The following is a 19364-nucleotide window of genomic DNA, read 5'->3' as shown; positions in this document are numbered from 1 at the left end:
AAAACCAAAATCAAAAGATGGTGACGGATTGAGAGTTGCAACTCAGTCGTGGATTATGACTGGCTCTCGGTGGCATGTATTGGTTTAAAAAAAAAAAAAAAAGGTGTGAGTGGCTTCCATCCGAGCCACTGCACGAATTAGGCTACGCCCAAATCACGCGTAAGGATTTTTACAAATTGTTCATTATATTTTTATGAAAAATCATCATATACTAAGTGAAATATGATTTAAAGCGTTTGCTACTAGTTGGCCTCCTCAAGTGATGTTATCGTTCAATTTTTTAATTTATATGTCAAAATGGATTATGTGTTACTCAATATGACTACATACGTTAATAATGATATGTTTCTCTATTTGTTCTCCTTATTTGGTATGAAATAGGAATATATTCTAGTTAAGTCGAGCTCAATTATTGTCAATGTTATTCGAGTTTGATTGAGTAAAAACTCTTAAGTTCAAATTCGATTCGAACAAGTAGTACATGGCCTCGACCTCAACTCAAATGACTTCGGGGGTTCTTGCAAGTTGTGTCAAGTTAGAATTACTTGAATTCAAACTCAATTTTTAATAGTAAATTTCACTACTTCCATACGTATAAGTGTAATTTCACATATACATTATTTTTAATTAAAAAATATAATTGCTCAAATAAATTGGTCGAGCATTCGAGCCTTCTTCTTCTCTGAGGCAAGTGCTCAACTTGAATTAACAAACCAGCTACTCGAGTCGAATCGTTGACCAAGAGTTCGAATCTCTAACAGCCCTATACTGTGAAATTTAAGAAATCAAACAAAGCTTAATTAGCTAACCGACTTGGTATTGAATATTTAAGGTTGGTATCATAAAAAAGAATTTCTTATGGTTGGCAGTTTTGCATGCCCTTAAGCACGCCTTGTAATTAATAAAATTGGGCTTCCACTAACACGCACTCATTTGATAATATATAGAAGTAATTATATGGCCGCAACATCGTCAAAGAAGTAAAAAGTTCTCACAAGAGACCGATGATAACTCTCTCTCCTTTTCCTCGTTTGTGCTGGAGTTTTTTCATAAATATATTATTAAACATGTTTCTACAAATTTCTAAAAACCAAATTTGAACCATCTTAATATCTCCATAAGTAAATTATCAAAGAAAAAAATGTCCTTACAAATCTTTTGTAAAAGCACCCAGAAAATGACTACATAATCTTGAAAATGGACTGAGTTCTTCTTTTTCTTTTTCTTTTTTTTTTTTTAAAAAGGGATAATTTCACAAACCTCCATTAAAGTTTTTAATAATTGCAGAAAGCTCTCTTCAAGTTTTTAAAATTACATATACCTCCCCTATTTTTACTATTTCTATAACAATGTTCGTTTGACAAACTAGATTTTCTCTCAAATATCTTAAATTGCTCTTTTCTACAAAATTAAGAAAGAAAAACATAGTATATTAAATCATTTTCTTCCACACTTTGCATAAATCGACAAGCCTAATCCTTAATAACCATCCAATCATAAGCTCCAAATCTAAATAGCTGTTCAAAAGTCTCAAATTGCATATACAATGGGTTTGTTTGGATTGAGTATTATTTGCCAAAATTTATTTACTTACATCATCATTACAATTTCCAACACATCTTTTTATCTTCCCAATTACCTTTTTATCTCACATACATCACATCACAAAAAGTGCTACAGTAAAAATATCTCAAATAATTTACAATCCAAATAGAGCCAATATCGATGCTTGCTATGCAAAAAAAAAAAAATACAAAAAATACACACACACACACACCACATACCATTGACAACCAATTTTATATCCCAAAATTAAATCTCAATACCCAAATACCTTTTCAATACAAGTTCATTTAATCTAAAACCACCATTACAACTCTCTTATTACCTTAAAAATATTAACATTTCAAAAGTAGAGAATAAATTATACCTCCACAATAAAATTATAACAACAAATCCTCGTGCAATTATTGATATTTTACAAAAAAATTTCTTGACAACAAGCAAAATATGACAAATTCCATATCTATGGTTCTTTTTCTTATTTCAATAATTAATTTTATTATTTATTTCCCTGTTACTGTGAGTCTCTTCATTTCCTTCTAATTTGACACATAATCTGCTCCCTTTGTCAATATTCCAATTTCAATTTGCTAATATCCATAAAATTGAAGGTAATAAAAAATGGTATAATAGTATATTAACTAGAAAAAAAGGAGCAAAAATAGACGAGATAGAAAAATAGAAATTTTTTTTGGATTTTGTAAATCTATTGTTTTAAATTGAGAATTGTCTACCAAGTGTAGGCCATTTTAGGTACTTTCTGATGCCAAGGGAGGTAAATATAATTTCTTAAACCTAAAGGGAGTCGAGTGAAATTGTTTGAAACCTCGAGGGAGGTTTCTGAAATTATCCCAGAAATAAAAAGGAAACGGAAAAGAAAAGACGTACGATTAAAGTAGTACAAAATTTTAGCCGCAGACTCAACAGCGGCAGATACACCGGTCTCCCCCAAAAAGACAGAAACACCCTTGCATGACTTTTGTGCTTTAGCCTTCCATAATTAGGCTAGGAGAGTCTTATTGGGTAATTTAGCACGGCAGATGCTCCAGCCGCCGCCCGCCAATGAGGGTTGCAGCGTTGCCCAAAATCTAACTGTCAAACAAACGCACAAACGGCATTCATCTTTTCACATGAAATTTGTAGCATTTAAATGACTGGTCAGCAGCAGAGGAACCATCTTTCATTTCTTTTCTTTTCCTTGTTTGATTCATTAAACGAAGAATCCTAATTCGAAGATATCTTAAACTTAATCAATTTTTTTTTGTGCCCCCCCAAAAAAAGCCAGAAAGAAATAGTATTCATTCCGAGTTTGGCCTCTAGGATTTGGTATTGCCTGGTTGACGGATTTCCAGATGGACGCTGCTGAGGCTCATCGAGGTTCGTTAGGTCAAGCGGAGATTAATTGGGACAAGTAAGGTTTACTTGATCCGCCTGTTCATTCTTATTACCGACTAATTATGGTGCTACGAATTAACTGTGTTCTTTTGTTCATTAATTTTATTTCCCCTTTATTGTTTCTTTGTGATTGCATTGAAGTTTGCCGATCACGACTTACGATTTGGAGCATTAATGTCTTAAAGTGTATTAAACTTGTGTCTCAATTTGTTGTTAAAGCTGAATTATGATTTGATTACACAAATGCGAGACGATTGTAGATGGATTTCTTTCCTTATTATGATGGTTTAATGTGGGGTATTTATTACTTCTTATTGCCTGGTTTTATTGTAGAAGCTGAAACTGACTATACCTACCCATAAAAATATGAGACTATTTCTAGGGCATGGCCAGGTTATTGGCTTTCTGTAGGCAATTATACGAAGGGACAATGGTGAGTAGGTTGTATAATTAGTTGAATGAAGTGGTTTTGTTTCTGTTAACAGTTGACATTTGTTTTGAGTAATATTATCACTTATTTCCTTTGCCGTGCATTACCTTGATAGACGCTGTTAAAGAAATACTAGAATCAGTGGTGTTATGTTTCTTTGAATCTTTCTTGTAGGCTTGACAAAAGCAAATTCTATGTTGTTGGAGCTGGAATATTTACGGGTCTTACGGTTGGACTATATCCTATATCAGTTGTGAAGACTAGGCTGCAGGTTGCTACAAAAGAAGCTGTAGAGAAGGATGCATTTTCTGTCATAAAAGGAATATTAAGAACAGATGGGATTCCTGGATTGTACAGAGGTTTTGGTACGGTCATCACTGGAGCAATTCCTGCTAGGATTATATTCCTCACTGCATTAGAGACAACGAAGGTGGCTGCTTACAAAATGGTTGAACCATTCAAATTCTCAGAGCCTACACAGGCTGCTATTGCGAATGGAATTGCTGGAATGTCTGCATCTCTCTGTTCACAAGCTGTATTTGTCCCAATTGATGTGGTATGCGGTTGCCATCTCTCTATCTTCAAATATTCTAAGGGAGTAAGATTTTGGGGCTGGGAGGAAATTTACCATATTATAATTTGGTTTGATATCTCATAGTCTTGCTAACAAAATCATTTTTTCGGTGATTGCTTTTTGAGTATACAATTACCATTCAAAATCTAATTTTTCCATGTCTTTTGTTTTCCTCCTGGAGTATTCGTACTTTCCATGTTTGGTTTATTCTATTATCAAGTAGAACTTACATGCTCAACCAATTTCAACAAACGTATTCTCCAATAAATTTTCACTCCAGCATAAATGTTCCAAGCTGTGTGGTCAATTTGGGAGTTTAAGTGCTTGAAACTGATTTTGAAAAGGTTAGCCAAAAGCTGATGGTGCAAGGATATTCAGGCCATGCAAGCTATAATGGTGGCCTGGATGTTGTGCGTCAAGTTCTCAAAACAGATGGAATTCGTGGATTGTACAGAGGATTTGGTCTATCTATTATGACTTATTCCCCATCTAGTGCTGTTTGGTGGGCAAGCTATGGTTCAAGCCAACGGTTTATCTGGAGGTGAGATTTGCTATTTCAGTTTTCTTGCTAATATATGTGGGACAGGATTATAAATGGACTCTCATGTTGAAAGGAAAATTAACTATTGAATATTTGTAATATTTTACGTTTCTGCTTCTGCCAGTCCAACTGCATGCGTGTTAACAATTATATAATTTGCAATTGCATCAGTGACTTACTAACTATATCTTGTGATTCTGGACATGGTTGTGATGCTGTACATTAGAAGTAAACATTTGCATCCTATCCATAAAGTGCACGCTTAAATGCTGCCTAAATTAAATACTCCCTCTGTCCCAAATTTTATGTCACATTTTGGGAAGTGTACTTTTTTTTCAGCATTGTGAGTTGGTGAAAAGTTTGGGTTCGTTTGACATGATTACCCTTAGTAAAGCAACTTGGCAAGAGTGGTGGGGCTGGAACATACTAATTCAGATTCTTACTCAAATCGCTAAATAGTAGATTGTGGGGCCAAAGAATAGTTTTAGTTGACCAAAACCCATGACATAGCTCGAGTGTGTTGCACACTCTTGTGCATTTATTAGTTTGTATGACATATTTACCTTTCCATGCATTTGACTGGCTTTTTGCTGATGACAAAATGGTGGGCCGCCCAAGCAAGTAAATGAAGGGGTAGACTTGTAAACTGCATAAAATACTTTTTGCCAAATTTAGAAAGTGACACAAATTTTGGGACAGACCAAATAGAAAAACATGACAATGGGATGGAGGGAATACTAATTGAACTTTTCTATATCTTGATTGGCATGGCATCATTCTGATGTTTCTGGCAGGCTTCTAGGTCAAGGCAGCGAGCATGCGGGACAAGCTCCTAGTCAGGGGACTATAGTGATGGTCCAAGCTGCTGGAGGGATCTTTGCTGGTGCTACTGCATCATGCATCACAACGCCATTGGACACTATCAAGACTCGATTACAGGCATGCATATGTTCTAGTAATTCTAAATTCTGATCTAGATTACAAGAACACAATTTACCATTCATTGCCCACATAGATGGCTGCGTCAGCATGCTTAGACTATCTTGTTTTGTCTGGTGGCGGTAATCTTGTTTTTACATTGTCCTTCACCTAGTTCTGTTCATGTTATAGTCATGACTTTTCCAAGTATCCTGTTGCAAACAACTCAAATCTTTGAAGTGAGTGACTTGGCCCTAGACTTTGGAACTAGTTTCTGCAAATTTTGTTCACAGCTTCCCAAATGAAGTGATATTAATAGCAACAGGAGTAGAACGGATGCCCTTAGATGGTGAAGACTGTAGCTTGAAGTCCCAAACTTCTTTCTTTTGAAGTTAGAATGATTTAACTGTCTTTAAAGTAATACATGTTGGATTTTGAATTAGATGTTCTATGTTCTGCTATGAGGCTCTTGATGTTGATGATTTTATGCAACTAGTCTTTCATGTTCTACAGGTTATGGGGCATGCGAAGAGACCCACAACCAGGCAAATAGTCAAAACATTGATCTCAGAAGATGGATGGACAGGATTTTATAGAGGACTCGGTCCAAGGTTTTTCAGCATGTCAGCATGGGGAACTTCAATGATACTAGCCTACGAATATTTGAGTATGACTCTTTGAGTTTTCCAGTCATATTATGTCATCAAAATCCCGCTTTTTTAGCATCATTTTCCATCTTGTTTTAGAAATTATGTGCTTATTGATTTTTCATGAAACCATAAAAAGTAAAAATGAAAGAGATGAAGATTGATTCTAAGGCCACAACACAATGTTTTCTTGTTAGCTTTGGTTTGTGTTGCGAGAAACTACTATAATTTAGTGCCTTAAACTGTACGGTCTTTGCCTTTTTACACAACTGCCTTGGTTCTTAGTCTGCTTGAATAATGTCCTTTAATGATCTTGGCACAGGATTTCCTTGTCATGCGTTTATGCTTTCATTCCCTACTATATTGTTGCATTCTTGATATTTTTCATGTTGATTGCAGTTTAAGGAGTAATATATTTGTCGGGCCACTTTTGTATAGAGTATTTAGTTCACACGTTCCTTCTTATTAATATTTTCTTATCAGACACAGCAATCAGATTTAGAGTCATTTTTCTCGTGGTCAATCTGTTGATTAGTCATTGTGTTTTCTTTGACAGAGAGGTTGTGTGCAAAAGAAGAATGACTTTATCAAGCAGGATTCCATAACAGTTGCGTTTTTCCTAGTAGATTATAGATCTTTGTTAAATTTGATGAGATTTAGATACAAAATTGGAGGAATGCTTACTCTGGGAAGGGACAATGCAAGGGAAGGTGGAAGCGTGTATTACCTGCAACAGACCTGGCAACCTTAAAACTGAAAGTGCACGGTTGCCAATTTTTTCAAATAACTTTGACGATGTGATCATATAATTCTTTTGATGAATTTGTATACTCCTGTACTGGATGTACTTATAAAAATCACTAGCTTAAATGAAAGAATTTTGTTTCATGATATCTTGGGTCGGGGTTGATTGTCAGTTGTCAGTTGCTTCTAAGCTGTCAACCTAAATACTATCCCCTGAGCAATCAATCGCCAGAGAGAAGTCCAGTCGTTAAGCAAGCAGTTTTGGTTTGCTCAAGCACCTGATTATTGGGTATGACTATCGGTGTTGCCCATTTACCGTTTGGGTCTGCGGTAGTACCACTGGGGATGCAAAGACACCAGACAAGGTTTATCGTGCGCTCTTCTGAACAACTTTCAGTGTAACAGCAGTGACACTTCAAAGCCATTCTTAAGATGCAGACAAAGATCCCCAGTTTATGACGTAAAGAAGATTTGAATTTCTCGAATGTAATGCTAAATCTGGAGCTATTAGTTACAGACGCATCAATGCATAGGCGTTATGGAAGCATAGAGGACGCGCATTATCCGTATTAGCTTTCGAACAACCTGAAATTATTAGTATTGTTTTGTATCGCTCAAAAAAGTTTCTTTTTCCTTTTTGGGAAATCATGAGCTTCAGCTTCAAGGCGAATACTAGTCTTCTTTTCCTCATTTTGTTCCTCTTCCTTAAGGCAGACGTGGCGAGAAATTCGGTTGCTTCCTCCATAAAGAATGCAGATGCATCGTGCAATGGTACCTTGAGTTGGGTGGTAGGGAAATGGGGAAATGGGGAAATGGGGTGAGAGGGTAATAGAGAGGTTTGGAGTTTGAGATTTTTCACTTATATATATATATATATATATATATAAAGAGACAAGAAAAATATGCATTTTTATAAAGGTTTAAGACTTGAATTGCAAATTAAAAGGTCCAATTCACACTTGCCATCCAACGGGTTAATACCACTTTGTCCCCCCAAACTTTGGACGATTACCCACTTCAGTTCCTAAACTTCAAAATGGGACACTTAAGTCCCTAAACTTATAAATACCTCTCACTTAAGAAAAATTGTTAACAATCCTGAATGCTGTTGGTGGTCGAAGTGTCCCATTTTATAAGGGTTTAGGGATTTAAGTGTCCCATTTTATAAGTTTAGGGACTTAAGTGTCCCATTTTGAAGTTTAAGGACTGAAGTGGGTAATCGTCCAAAGTTTGGGGGGACAAAGTGGAATTAACCCCCATCCACAGTCTCTTAGGCTGGCGGTCACCAAGACGTCTTTTAATTTTAATGGAGGTGGGAGATCTAGGGTTCGATCATGCCTATTGGTGGAGGTATTTGTGACTTTCCCCTCCCTCTTCTCTTAGATTAGGTTAGAATAGGTTTGTATAAATCCTCCTATTAAGGTTTGTTTGGATTGGGCTTTATTTCCCCAAATTTATTTACTTACATCATCATTACAATTTTCAATACACATTTTTACCTTCCCAATTACCTTTTTATCTCACATACATCACATCACAAAAAGTGCTACAGTAAAAATATCTCTAATAATTCACAATCCAAACATACTAGCTTCCCTCTCCCCTTAGATTAGGTTAGAATAGTTTATACAAATTGTTATCATTGCTAGTACAAAAAAAATAAAAAAAATAAAAAAAATCGCACTTGCCATCAAATGTTGGAAGGGGTATTCTTGTCTTAAAGATGGATAGATTGCAATAAAGTAAAGTTAGGGGGCAAAGTGAAATCAGGTTGTTATGACAGGGGGTTTATTGTAGTTAAACAAAATTACTGAATCACAACCGCTCAATAGGTTTTTGACCGGGGAACCAAGAAACTTTGGTCGGCGGCGAGAGAGGTGAGACAAAACATGAGCAGCAGGAAAGGTCCCCCAAGGCACCAAAATCAATTTGCCTGGAAGCCCAAGGCTGGTGTTAAAATCAACGAAACCGTAATCTTCACCGCCTTCTTTGCAAGTTTTCCCCTCTTTATTTTCGTTTGGGAAAAGAAAAAAAGTAATAGTATTGCTATGATTAATGATGGCAGGAATTAGGAGGGAAGTTCCGGCCATATTCAGAGGTAACCGGAGTATGCCAGAGATGTAAAGAACAGATTGAATGGAAGCGCAAGTACGGCAAATACAAACCCCTCATTGAGCCCGCTAAATGGTACTTACTTACCTGGTCTCTTTTCTCTTTTATTTAAATTTATGTAGTACTAAAAGATTGGTATTGAATTATTGATGCGCAACTCAATTTTGGCTACGGGATTTATTTACTTATAGTCTTATTCTTTGGGATTCAGTCAGAAATGTTCCAAGCGGGCTGTTCGACAAGCTTACCATAATCTCTGTACTGGTTAGTTAAACCTTTCTGTTTGGTTCAAAATTCTTTGTTCGCATTTCTACTGATTCGTTTAAATATTTGTCGTAGTGCGTTGAGTAATATTTGATTCTTAATTGCTTGGCTGAAATGCTTTGTAATATTACCAGCTTGTGCTAAGGAGAATAAAGTATGCGCAAAGTGCTCATGTCGGGTTGGGCATATAGTTGGGAGGTAAAAAGATACATGTCAGATGTTACACCCAAAGGATTGTGTATAAGCTTATGTGACTATGTGTTTGAGGAAAGCAATTACAGGCTTTTTCAGGAACTTATGATTTTCTGTACATTGCAGAGACCTTTCAGAAAAGGAGACTGAGCAGAAGACACTAGAGGAGGTTTGTTTACTGAGCAGAGAATTTTTCCCTCCGTAATGCTGGAGGTTTGGACTTGGGATTTTGTTCCTTTAGAAGCTAATTATCTTTTTATTTGGTGATAGGCGATCAAGAATGCTAGGGAGAGAGAGAGGAGAACTCTCCTACGGACGGTAAGATAATGCACAAAATCTGGATTCCATGCAGTCCGACTTGTCATTGAATTAGTTGATTCAGATTGTCCATTAATTTGCAAGTCTGCTGCATAATGCTAATTGTTTTTAGTTTCAGGACATTGATGTAACTGCTGTGCTAATTTGTTGTGGTTATTGTGATTCAATGCGAAACAGATGAATAAAGGGAAACCCCATAGTTCAGTAAAAATGCCAACTAACAATGATAGCAAAGCTGGTGAACTCTTCAATGCTTCATCACTTGAGGAATGTTCGGAGTTTAGCCGGGATGAGGATCATGATAATGATGATGATGAGGATGGGGGTTTAATCTTCAGTTGAGGTTTACCATGGATTTTGAGGGCAACTTAAAGTTACGCAGCACCTTTTGATATTGAGTAATGACTTGTGATTACTTCTACCCAAAATTAAAAAAAAAAGACTTCTGGATTATTTCCTTGGCATTGGCAGCTTTGGTGATTTAGATGAGCCTTCGCATTTTCCATGTCTTGTGCTTATATGATTGAATATTTTCCTCTTTTCTTAAGTGAGAGTTTGTCTATTCCGTCGTGTGATGTTGGAAAACTGTTTAAAGACGTGAAATTATAGTGTTGTTTGCATTCCAATCTGATCTTGCATATATGGATTGGGTTAGACCTCCTCCAGGATGTCCTGTTTGATTGGTACTATGTGCTTCGGTCCCATGGGCCCCTTCGGTAGACGATTTTTTTTTTTTTGCAGAAAAGAATACATGGAGTTACACAAACAAGAATTTGACAAACTTGGCTACAGAAAGCTGTTCTTTTCTGCCATACTGGAAATTCAGTGTGGCAGAGTACTGAAGGACAGCTAAGTGTAGTGATTTGTGGCTGATCTTTACTCTGTGAAAGTGCGTGACAAGTTCAAATGCTGTTTCCAATCTGTCTTCCAGATAAACCGATCAATAAAGTCACTAATTGAAAATTGAATACCCCTTTGTTCCCTATAAATTACTTTTTCCAGCAATGAATTGCCTATAATTACTAGAACAGCACTAGTGATGATGCACAAGGTCACAAGACTGAGCAGGAGCATTCTTAACATGAAATGTAAAAGCACAAGGACAAGGGAATGACTTGTTCTAATAGTTTTTATTTCTTGTGCTTGTAGTCAGCAAGCGATTAGTAGCATAACATTACATTTTAATAGCACTAGTGGTGTTAGTAGTTAAGATGTTCACTGATCCCTTGTATCTTGTGGCTCACCTGTATCTCCACGACTTTGAGAAGAAGATAGTACTCCTGATTGATACAGAATTTAAAAGAAGCAGTTGCTCATGAACTGTTGTTCATGTACTGTGCCATACAGCCTCTAATGTGAGATCAATATTGATGAAATGATCTTGATGATGGCAACCAATTTCCATGGTTGCGTAAAAAATTCTTGGGGAAAACAGATGTGCCGACAGCCAAGTACTACTACTATTTAAGCTTGCTTACAGACAAATTTGGTAAATTTGGAATCAAGTAAATCATCTGCCGACATCAATCATGCAGAATGTAGAATCATAAGAAAAGGGTTCGCTAGCCGACACTATAAGCTTTCTTAATTCTCCTAAAGGAGCACAAAATATACTAATAAGGAAAGGATTCTTAGCCAGTTTAAGTGTAACAGCATAGGGACAAAACAACAAATAAGAATGCCTGCATAGTTGCAGTATTATTTGTCCGCAATCAAGTGGCTCAATGGTATTACTCACTGTGGTAGTCAGCGACCTTCCCGGACCCCTTTTACAGGTCTAATCCTATATCACTGCTGAGATGGGATTAAAGAGATACATCAGTTTTATTTTCCTCGTTTTGTTGCTCAGCCTCGGAGAAGACTTGGGAGGAGCTTCAGCTTCTTTTTATATGCTTAACAATGCGCGAGTGTGGTGCAATGGCACTTTTGCAGACTGCTTCTTCGGCAGCCGGGGAAATGAGGAGGATTGGGAGTCTCTCAGGCACTATTCTGCAGGTGGCAGGTTGCTACTCCAACAAGGACAGGCAATTTCCTACGGCGCTCTTCAGCGGCCGGCAGTTTGCAATGCAGCTCAGTATGCTAATTGGTTCGTGCCAGTTAATATGAATAATAGACCATGTACAGCCTACAATCGCTGCAAGCGTGCGGGATAGCTCGAAGACGTACGTTTGAACAAATCAAGCCGAGAAGGCTATTTCATTGGGAGTATTTCCAGTCTTTAGGTGAATTGTAATTCTGAATACCGCGCGTCCCGGTTTTGTGCACTGAAAGTATGGACTCCGCAAGTTTGCATCTCCCAGATCACTACGTGTAATGCAAATAATTCAACTAGCACAAGGCTGCGTTTCGATTGGGGGATCTAACGAAGAATTTAAAAAATTCTCTCAAATTTTTCAAGTTGTTTACGTTATTTAGGAGGTATTTGGATTTATAAATTATCAATTATTCTAGTATTTAAAATATATTTTAATAGTTGGTGTATTATAAACTCAAATGTCTATTAAGCAATCCAAATAATTAAAGCGATTTGAATTCAAATCTTTCATCAAATTCCTCGATCCAATAGAATAGAATCTCTCCGCACAATCGTCAGTATAAATAGGAAGGAGAAAACTCTTGCAGTTTTTCTATTCTTGGCCTTTTTATTTTAAACTATCTTCTACCAAGTTCTAACCAGGCATGTTAGCCAGTTAAACTTGATGCTTCAAAATAAGCTGCCCAAAGGTTTGTAACCATCCCATCTATCGTATAATTTCCGTACAACAAGCTTAATTAGCATTAAATAGCACACATAATTACAGAATGAAGTGAACAATATTGGTAAACATCATACAAAACTGAACTGCATTATCATGTCAGCTACTTTGCACTTAAACACCCTCATCATTGTCTGACGCTTCTTGCAGCTTAAGCGCAGCCTCAAGACTTGCCACTATGTCATTCATTGATGGTCGTTCATAACCCTTATCAAGCAGACATTTAATGGCTGTTTCTGCAAATATCCTACAGCATTCAGGTGCAATTTTACCAGCTAGGCATGGGTCAATGTTGCCAGAGAGGTTGTTTCTCATGCCTGATTTTATCCACCGAGCCAGACTTACCTGATCCTCATCCAACCAATGAGTTGATTCTTTAGTGGCACAGAGTACCTCAAACATTAGCAAGCCAAATGAGAATACGTAAGATTTTTCTGTTAATCTGTCATCCAGTATATAGTCTGAGTCCAGAGAACCCCAGTCACCTCTAACAATTGTATGCGCACCACTGACTCCTCTTCTTCGGGATAACCCAATGTCTGAAACCTTGGCCACCCAGTTCTCGTCTAACAAAATGTTGGTTGACTTCAAGTTGCGGTGGAGATTCGTTAGTTTAACAGTGGACTGGAGATGGGACAATCCTCTTGCTACGCCAATGCAGATTTGAAGTCTCCGCTTCCATGGGAGTGGATCCTTGTTAGGGTCACATAAATGATCATGGAGGCTTCCATTGGCCATGTACTCGTACACAAGCATCAGTTCAGCTTCATCATTGCAATAACCGATCAGAGTTACGACATGAGCATGTTTTAGTGAAGGGACCATTTCCATCTTTGATTGCAATTCACGTGCCATCGAAAGTCTTGATTCTCTACTGCTTGATCGTCTGACCGCCACAATTCTTGGGATATCATCCACAAGGCCCTTGTACACACTGTCCAAGCCTCCAAAGCCAACGATGAAACTGTTCTGGAAATTATTGGTGGCTTTTCGTATCTCTTGGATGTGGAATTGGCGGAGCCCTTCATGTAGTGCTGAAGCTTTCGTTTTTGATGGACTTCTTGGCACAAGCCCAAATGGATCCCACCACCATCTTGATGATGTTGCATTGTTGGAACTGTTATCCTTCTTTGAATTCTTGAGAACATAAGTTTCTTTTGTTCCAGGAGCAGCACCTGAAAGCTCTTTGGAGACGTTCTGCTCCATTCCTCCATTGGAGGGGTTAACAGATAATTCATCAAATGAGAAAACACCATCACTTTGTTCACTGGAACTTCTTGCAACGTTGTTGATATCATCGTCTTCTTCTGCCTGTTCTGTGGAACCTGGGCTCTGTTGCAGCACCAATGCTAACTCAAGGGGTATGACAACATCAGCCATAGCAGGCCGTTCATGTGGATGCGTATCCACGCACCTCCCTGCTATTCCAACAAACACCTTTAAGCAAGCTGGGGAGATTTGTCCTATCAGATTACGGTCGATGAGGTTATCGACTTTTCCCTTTCTCATGCAGTATCGTGCCCACGCAGCTAAGCTGTGTTTCTCCTCTTCAAGTCGTAAGTCCACAGCTGGCCTTCCAGACAGCACTTCAAACAGCACCACTCCAAAAGCATACACGTCAGATTTTCGTGTCAATTTGCGAGTCAAGAAATACTCTGGATCTAAATACCCAAATGTCCCTTTGACATTGGTACTGATATGTGTAATTGACTCGTTAGGTGCTCCCATCTTTGACAGGCCGAAGTCTGAAATCTTAGCCACCCAATTCTCGTCCAGCAGAATGTTCGAGCTCTTCACATCCCGGTGGATTACCCTCTGTCGAGAGGTGTGAAGAAAGTACAAACCACGTGCCGCACCGATACAGATCTTAAGCCGCTGTTCCCAAGAGAGAGGAGGAGCACAACCACCATGCCTACCAATCTTGTAAAGATGATCAGCAACTGTTCCTTTTGGCATATACTCGTATACCAGTATCATCTCTTGACCTTCATTGCAGTAACCAATCAGAGGGACAAGATGCTCATGGCGGAGCCTGGATAGCATCTTTATCTCTGTCCAAAACTCGTTTTCGCCTTGCCTAGACTCTGATTTCAATCGCTTAATTGCAACGGTTGTAGCTCCTCCATCAATGCTTCCTTTATACACTCTACCATATCCACCACTGCCAATGAGGAATTCATGACTGAAATCGTTGGTTGCTGATCGGATCTCATGAATTGAAAATAGGCGGCAAAATTTTTCTGAGGATGACGAACGCAAGTTCCTGGCACTAGTTTCTGAAAGACGCCTGATATAATACACAGTGACATTCAACAAAGTGATTATAACAGTCAGCGCCGTTGCAACTGCATTCTTACGGCCAAAAGACTGTGTCTTTTTGTCCCCTTGTTTCTGAGATCTGGAACTCCGTACAAATTCGATGGTCCTCATGCTTGCTAGATTGTTATCAGGGTTGCTCAACTTGAATATTTCCATCCCATTGAGGATCCCATCTGTTTCTTTACCGCTTAACACCAATTTTGGCTGGAAGGTGATGTTTAGATAACGCTTACCTTCCATCCTATCTCCCTCCATCAGCACAACATAGTCCCTGTACACTGCAACTCCATGTTCAGCACCCCATTTGATGACATCAGCACTATCTTCAGCGACTTGATTATTTATGATAATCCTGAACTCCCTCTCACCGCACTGCGTTATCCCCAACTCAAGCTCTGAGAAATGGAGCCTAATCAAGTATCTAAATCCCAAATCCACTGGTATTTTCCACATAAGATTGCGTCTTCTCAAATTCATATGTGGAACCATGGACCTGGCAGTTTGATAGACTTTCTTTGGTGCTATATACGATGGTGCCTGCGTATACTTGATTGGAATGACCCTTTTAATTACAAGGCTTCCGTTTTGTGGCAAGTGATTGAGGTCTTCATCCCATGACCGGAACATGCCTCCATCTTCAACAGATGCAATGGAGTTTCCGCCAATGTTTAACCGCTGAATCATCTCAAGTGCGGTGCTGTTGTCGATGTAGAATCTGTATTTCTGGCCAACGACAAAGGGTCCCAGGCCATCATCCGGGGTGAAATAAAGACCAGCAGGCATGCAGACAATCTCAATACCGTTGACAAATGCATATCGGTCATCTGAAGAACCTTCGTTTCCTTGATCTGGGGAGAACGTTATGCTCAATACTTCATTTTCCTCTATATTGACACAGAATTCTCTAGTAAAATGCCCAGCCCCCGAAGCACCAGCAGTAAGGGAACCATTGAAGTTGCTGAGAAGGGTGTAAGGACCGGCTTTGACGGAAAAAAGAGCTGTAGACTTCTTGAAATTCTTGTATGAAACAGGGTTGAAGTGCAGACGGATGATTTTCTGGCCAGGCTTGACGGGGAATGTGTAGGTGAAGTGGTGATGAGATATGCGTGCGGTCAGGTAGGGGACAGCATCCACGGAGGCAGCTGGATGGTGGATGACTCTTGACTTGGTTGATTTGCCACTCAATTGCAGCAACGTGGAAGATTTGGAACCGGTATCTCCAACCCAAACGCGGCCATTGGATGCAGTTAAGACGCCAGAAGAACCGCTGGAAATGGCTATGTTATCAAGAACTGGGATATGACTGGCAGAGATGGTTGTGAAATAGAAGTGCAGAAGGAAAAGGAAAAGAAATGATAGTTTGAGTACAAGCATATTTCAGGTATTGATTGCAGAAATGGTACTGGCAAAGAATGGATTTTTTCCTTATTCAAGTTGCTTGCAGTACTATAGAATCATTAGAATGTTACCGGAGCCTAAATGAAGCTGCCGCGAAAGAAATCAGTCAACTCGTGCATGCAAGTCTTCGTCATCCAAGAATTGGAAGTTTTCCTTTCCTTTTTCTTTTTTTTTTTGAAGAAAAAATAATTTTGATGTGTTACACTTACACCATCCATCCATTCTTGGTTTTGAAATGTCTTGTAATATTCTCAGAAATTCAGAGGAATTGTGCACAAACTATGCTTATAAACAAAACGAAGGCGGCTGCTTGATTCTTGCTGGACCAAACAAAATTTAAGGTTGTGGGGTAGCTGCATTTGAGTTGGTCTCGGCACACTGGGACTTTGATCGATTGCTGCTGGCGACTGATTCTCCTAGCGAAGAAATGAAATGCCTTCTGGACTGGAGACAATAATTTATTTCCTTTATTTTTTTTGATGAGAAAGTTCCAAGTAAATTAATTGAGGAGGAAAGAAAGGCTTAGTAATAATAAGCTAGCTAGTATTAATAATAATACAAGAAGCTTCCAAAAGTAAAAGTAAACGCGAAACTAAGCTGGCACTGCAAATGCTTTTCTGAATAGAATAGATGGAGTATATTAGTAGTAGTGGTAGACAACATTTTTCTTCTTCCGTCGTTTGATTTGGAGAAATTTCTAAGATTGTTTGGTTGCGTGTCGCTATTACGTACTAAAAACCTTTTCTAATACATTCCCCTTTATTCTTTGCAAATTATTTATTTATATCTTTTTTTTTCTTTTTTTTTTGGAGAGTAGCAAATTCACAGTCCAATATTTTCCACTTTGCCATCACAGCACAGCTATAGCCTATAATAAAGACTGATCTATGCAAACTTCGATTCTAGTCTAGATTTATAGCATATGTGAATTTGCGTTTTTGTTTAGTTACTGTTGTGTAATGGGTTTTGTTTATCTACTCGGCACAGGACGATTTTTAACTAAAACCAAAGAAAAATGAAAAAGAAAATGAGCTTTTTTCTTTGGGCTGGTCAGAAGGGAGGCCCAAAACCCTGCATGCAAGTTTTTGTTGTTCAGGTAGATTGATTCCAGTGCAAATTAAGATATTGGATCTCCCGTGGAGAGGCAAAACCAAGGCTTTAATGGGCTTTGGAGACCGCTGTGCTGTGAGTATGACCACTCAACGCCGTTCTAAAACCAGGCTATTAAGGTCAAAAGCCTAGCTGTCCATTTTCGGTTGGAATGTATATAGGTTTATGGGTGTGATCGGGAGAGTGATCGTCGTGGGCCTTGAGAGTGGCAGTGGACAGCAAGGGAAGAACGCCATGCGGCCCACGCGGGGCTTCTTTTTGGCATTCGTAGTCCAGGAATTGAGCAATATGCTGAAATTCGTACGACCAGAAAACTGGATGCCGACCAAGAATTTAGTCACATTTTTAAGAGTGAAACAAACTGTTGACAGAATAAACAACTCCGTTAAAAATTCACAATCTTATTAGAAAAGGAGCTGTTAATTAGTCTATCAAAATTAAAGAAAAAGAAAGAAAGAAGAAATTGCTTTAGCCTCTGACTTGGGAGTTTAAAAAAAAAAGGTACTATATTACTATAAGTTATCGAAAGGAAACTGGAATAGACAGAAAGACAACTCATCCAATGTTTTCCACTGCATGTGACCTTTCTGTAGTTCTAACACTGGGTGTGAAAGATTTCCGTGATCACCGTCCATACAAGAACATAAATATATTTTTTTCGTTGCTTAAGCCTAGTACTCCGGGCCTATTGGACCAACAAAGACTTTTACGATAGAAGACATAAATTAGTGCCCTAGGCTAGTACTTAAAAGCAGTTGGAATCCTCTATGCCACTATTTGGTATCAAATTCAGTGTCAATCTCACTTATTACGTGATGATAAAAGAATTTTAAATAAATAACACATAACAAATTAAATAAACATGACACTTGGTATAAATATAGAAGTGACACTGAATTATCACTGAAAAAGTGACACTGAGGATCCCGTGTGACTTAACAGAGCCTTTGGTCCCTCCTCAGAACCCAAAATAAATAAATAAATAAAAAGAAAACGAAGTCCATTCAATTAATTAGTAGTACATGATAATGACGAAAGAGATTTCGTCAGTGGTAAAATTTTCTTTCAAGAGCATAAAAGATTCGAGTCTATTGACAATAAATAAATTACAGGGGAAAAACAATAAAATGTTGGTTAAAAAGCAGAATTACGATCTGGTAATGTCACTTTCACTTTTGCCATCTTGCGGACGTGGAATTAGGTTCCTAGATTCAATCACGCCCCGAAAAGACGTTTGCATTAAAGAGAAGTGAATATTATATTGAGAGCTTCAGAAGGACGATGAGGTACAAGAGATGTACGTGAAAGGCACTTTTCGTGAGTTGTTTTCACATGACATGGGGGCAGCTGCAGATGGTGCCACGACGACTGGACCCCCACCCACCCCCCCACCCACCCACCCACCCCAAAAGTTGATTTCTTCTTGTCTTCTTTGCTTTGTCCTCGTCTTCGTTTCCTTTTATCTTTTTCTCATAGTTGAAACCTTCCCTGCATGATAACGGTCCGCTGGAACCCGTGGATTCTGTTGTTAGTACTACCGTATTATGTTTTGTTTGATAAGCTACGACTCATATAGGGGATAACGTACTAACATTTATTACTGCTCTAGTTAAGGCTTCAATTATTAGAGTAATAAAGCCCCCAATCATTAATCATGGGGTGAATGATTAAAAAAGGTGACATCTTTTTCTAGTAGAGCTGCATTATCTTGATAGCATTTGGTATGGACCGCTTCTTTTTTTTGTTTTTAGGACGTGAGAATTGCATTGATAGATATTATTGACGAGTAATTACTTTTGTAAGTAATTCATGTTCTCGAAAGTATGTTTTGATCATGACGGTAAAATTAAAAACATACGAAAACTGTATTAGTAATTACTAGTAATTTATAAGAATTTCGACGGTGATCTCAAAAATATAAACTTAAGCTACAGTGATGATCGGAGTGAAAACACTTGACTTTTTTTACTGTAACTTAAACTGCAGTGATGATCGGAGTAAAAACACCTGGACTTTTTATTACTAAGGGACAGAGACTTGTGGGGGGACTGGGGAGAGGCGAGAACTAGACCATATTATCTAG

General features: G+C 38.2%; 3 protein-coding genes across 4 annotated transcripts; 2 read left to right on the top strand and 1 right to left on the bottom strand.

Annotated features, from left to right (window-relative positions):
* Positions 1-2604: 2604 nt before the first annotated feature.
* Positions 2605-6959, top strand: LOC113751118 (solute carrier family 25 member 44). 2 transcript variants are annotated; one of them, XM_027294990.1, is made up of 7 exons: positions 2605-2720; positions 2849-2974; positions 3563-3944; positions 4307-4503; positions 5298-5442; positions 5935-6088; positions 6625-6959. In XM_027294990.1, exons 2-7 carry the CDS (start codon positions 2916-2918, stop codon positions 6648-6650), a joined length of 963 nt encoding a protein of 320 aa, XP_027150791.1. In that variant the 5' UTR covers positions 2605-2720; positions 2849-2915; the 3' UTR covers positions 6651-6959. The 2 variants fall into 2 exon arrangements, with proteins under 2 accessions (XP_027150791.1, XP_027150789.1); XM_027294988.1 differs by having other exon boundaries at positions 2605-2974.
* A 1674-nt stretch (positions 6960-8633) lies between these two features.
* Positions 8634-10340, top strand: LOC113753283 (uncharacterized protein C9orf85 homolog). The gene is made up of 7 exons (XM_027297397.1): positions 8634-8782; positions 8878-8999; positions 9136-9188; positions 9323-9386; positions 9507-9549; positions 9651-9698; positions 9876-10340. The coding sequence occupies exons 1-7, from the start codon at positions 8702-8704 to the stop codon at positions 10038-10040; spliced, it is 576 nt and encodes a 191-aa protein (XP_027153198.1). The 5' UTR covers positions 8634-8701; the 3' UTR covers positions 10041-10340.
* A 2083-nt stretch (positions 10341-12423) lies between these two features.
* Positions 12424-16316, bottom strand: LOC113754014 (receptor-like protein kinase FERONIA). The gene has a single exon (XM_027298326.1). The coding sequence runs from the start codon at positions 16145-16147 to the stop codon at positions 12569-12571; it is 3579 nt and encodes a 1192-aa protein (XP_027154127.1). The 5' UTR covers positions 16148-16316; the 3' UTR covers positions 12424-12568.
* Between the last annotated feature and the right edge of the window lie 3048 nt (positions 16317-19364).

The sequence above is a fragment of the Coffea eugenioides genome, chromosome 11 (assembly GCF_003713205.1).
Source record: "Coffea eugenioides isolate CCC68of chromosome 11, Ceug_1.0, whole genome shotgun sequence".
Lineage (NCBI taxonomy): Eukaryota > Viridiplantae > Streptophyta > Magnoliopsida > Gentianales > Rubiaceae > Coffea > Coffea eugenioides.
This window is presented reverse-complemented; position numbering and strand designations above follow the sequence as displayed.

Excerpts from the sequence above, each read along its gene's own strand:
- LOC113751118 (XM_027294990.1), top strand. The coding sequence starts at position 2,916 with ATGGACGCTGCTGAGGCTCATCGAGGTTCGTTAGGTCAAGCGGAGATT. Across the intron at positions 2,975-3,562 it reads GCGGAGATTAATTGGGACAA|GCTTGACAAAAGCAAATTCT; the intron begins GTAAGGTTTACT and ends TCTTTCTTGTAG. Across the intron at positions 5,443-5,934 it reads CTATCAAGACTCGATTACAG|GTTATGGGGCATGCGAAGAG; the intron begins GCATGCATATGT and ends CATGTTCTACAG.
- LOC113753283 (XM_027297397.1), top strand. The coding sequence starts at position 8,702 with ATGAGCAGCAGGAAAGGTCCCCCAAGGCACCAAAATCAATTTGCCTGG. Across the intron at positions 9,387-9,506 it reads GTTGGGCATATAGTTGGGAG|AGACCTTTCAGAAAAGGAGA; the intron begins GTAAAAAGATAC and ends TGTACATTGCAG. Across the intron at positions 9,550-9,650 it reads AGCAGAAGACACTAGAGGAG|GCGATCAAGAATGCTAGGGA; the intron begins GTTTGTTTACTG and ends ATTTGGTGATAG.
- LOC113754014 (XM_027298326.1), bottom strand. The coding sequence starts at position 16,147 with ATGCTTGTACTCAAACTATCATTTCTTTTCCTTTTCCTTCTGCACTTC.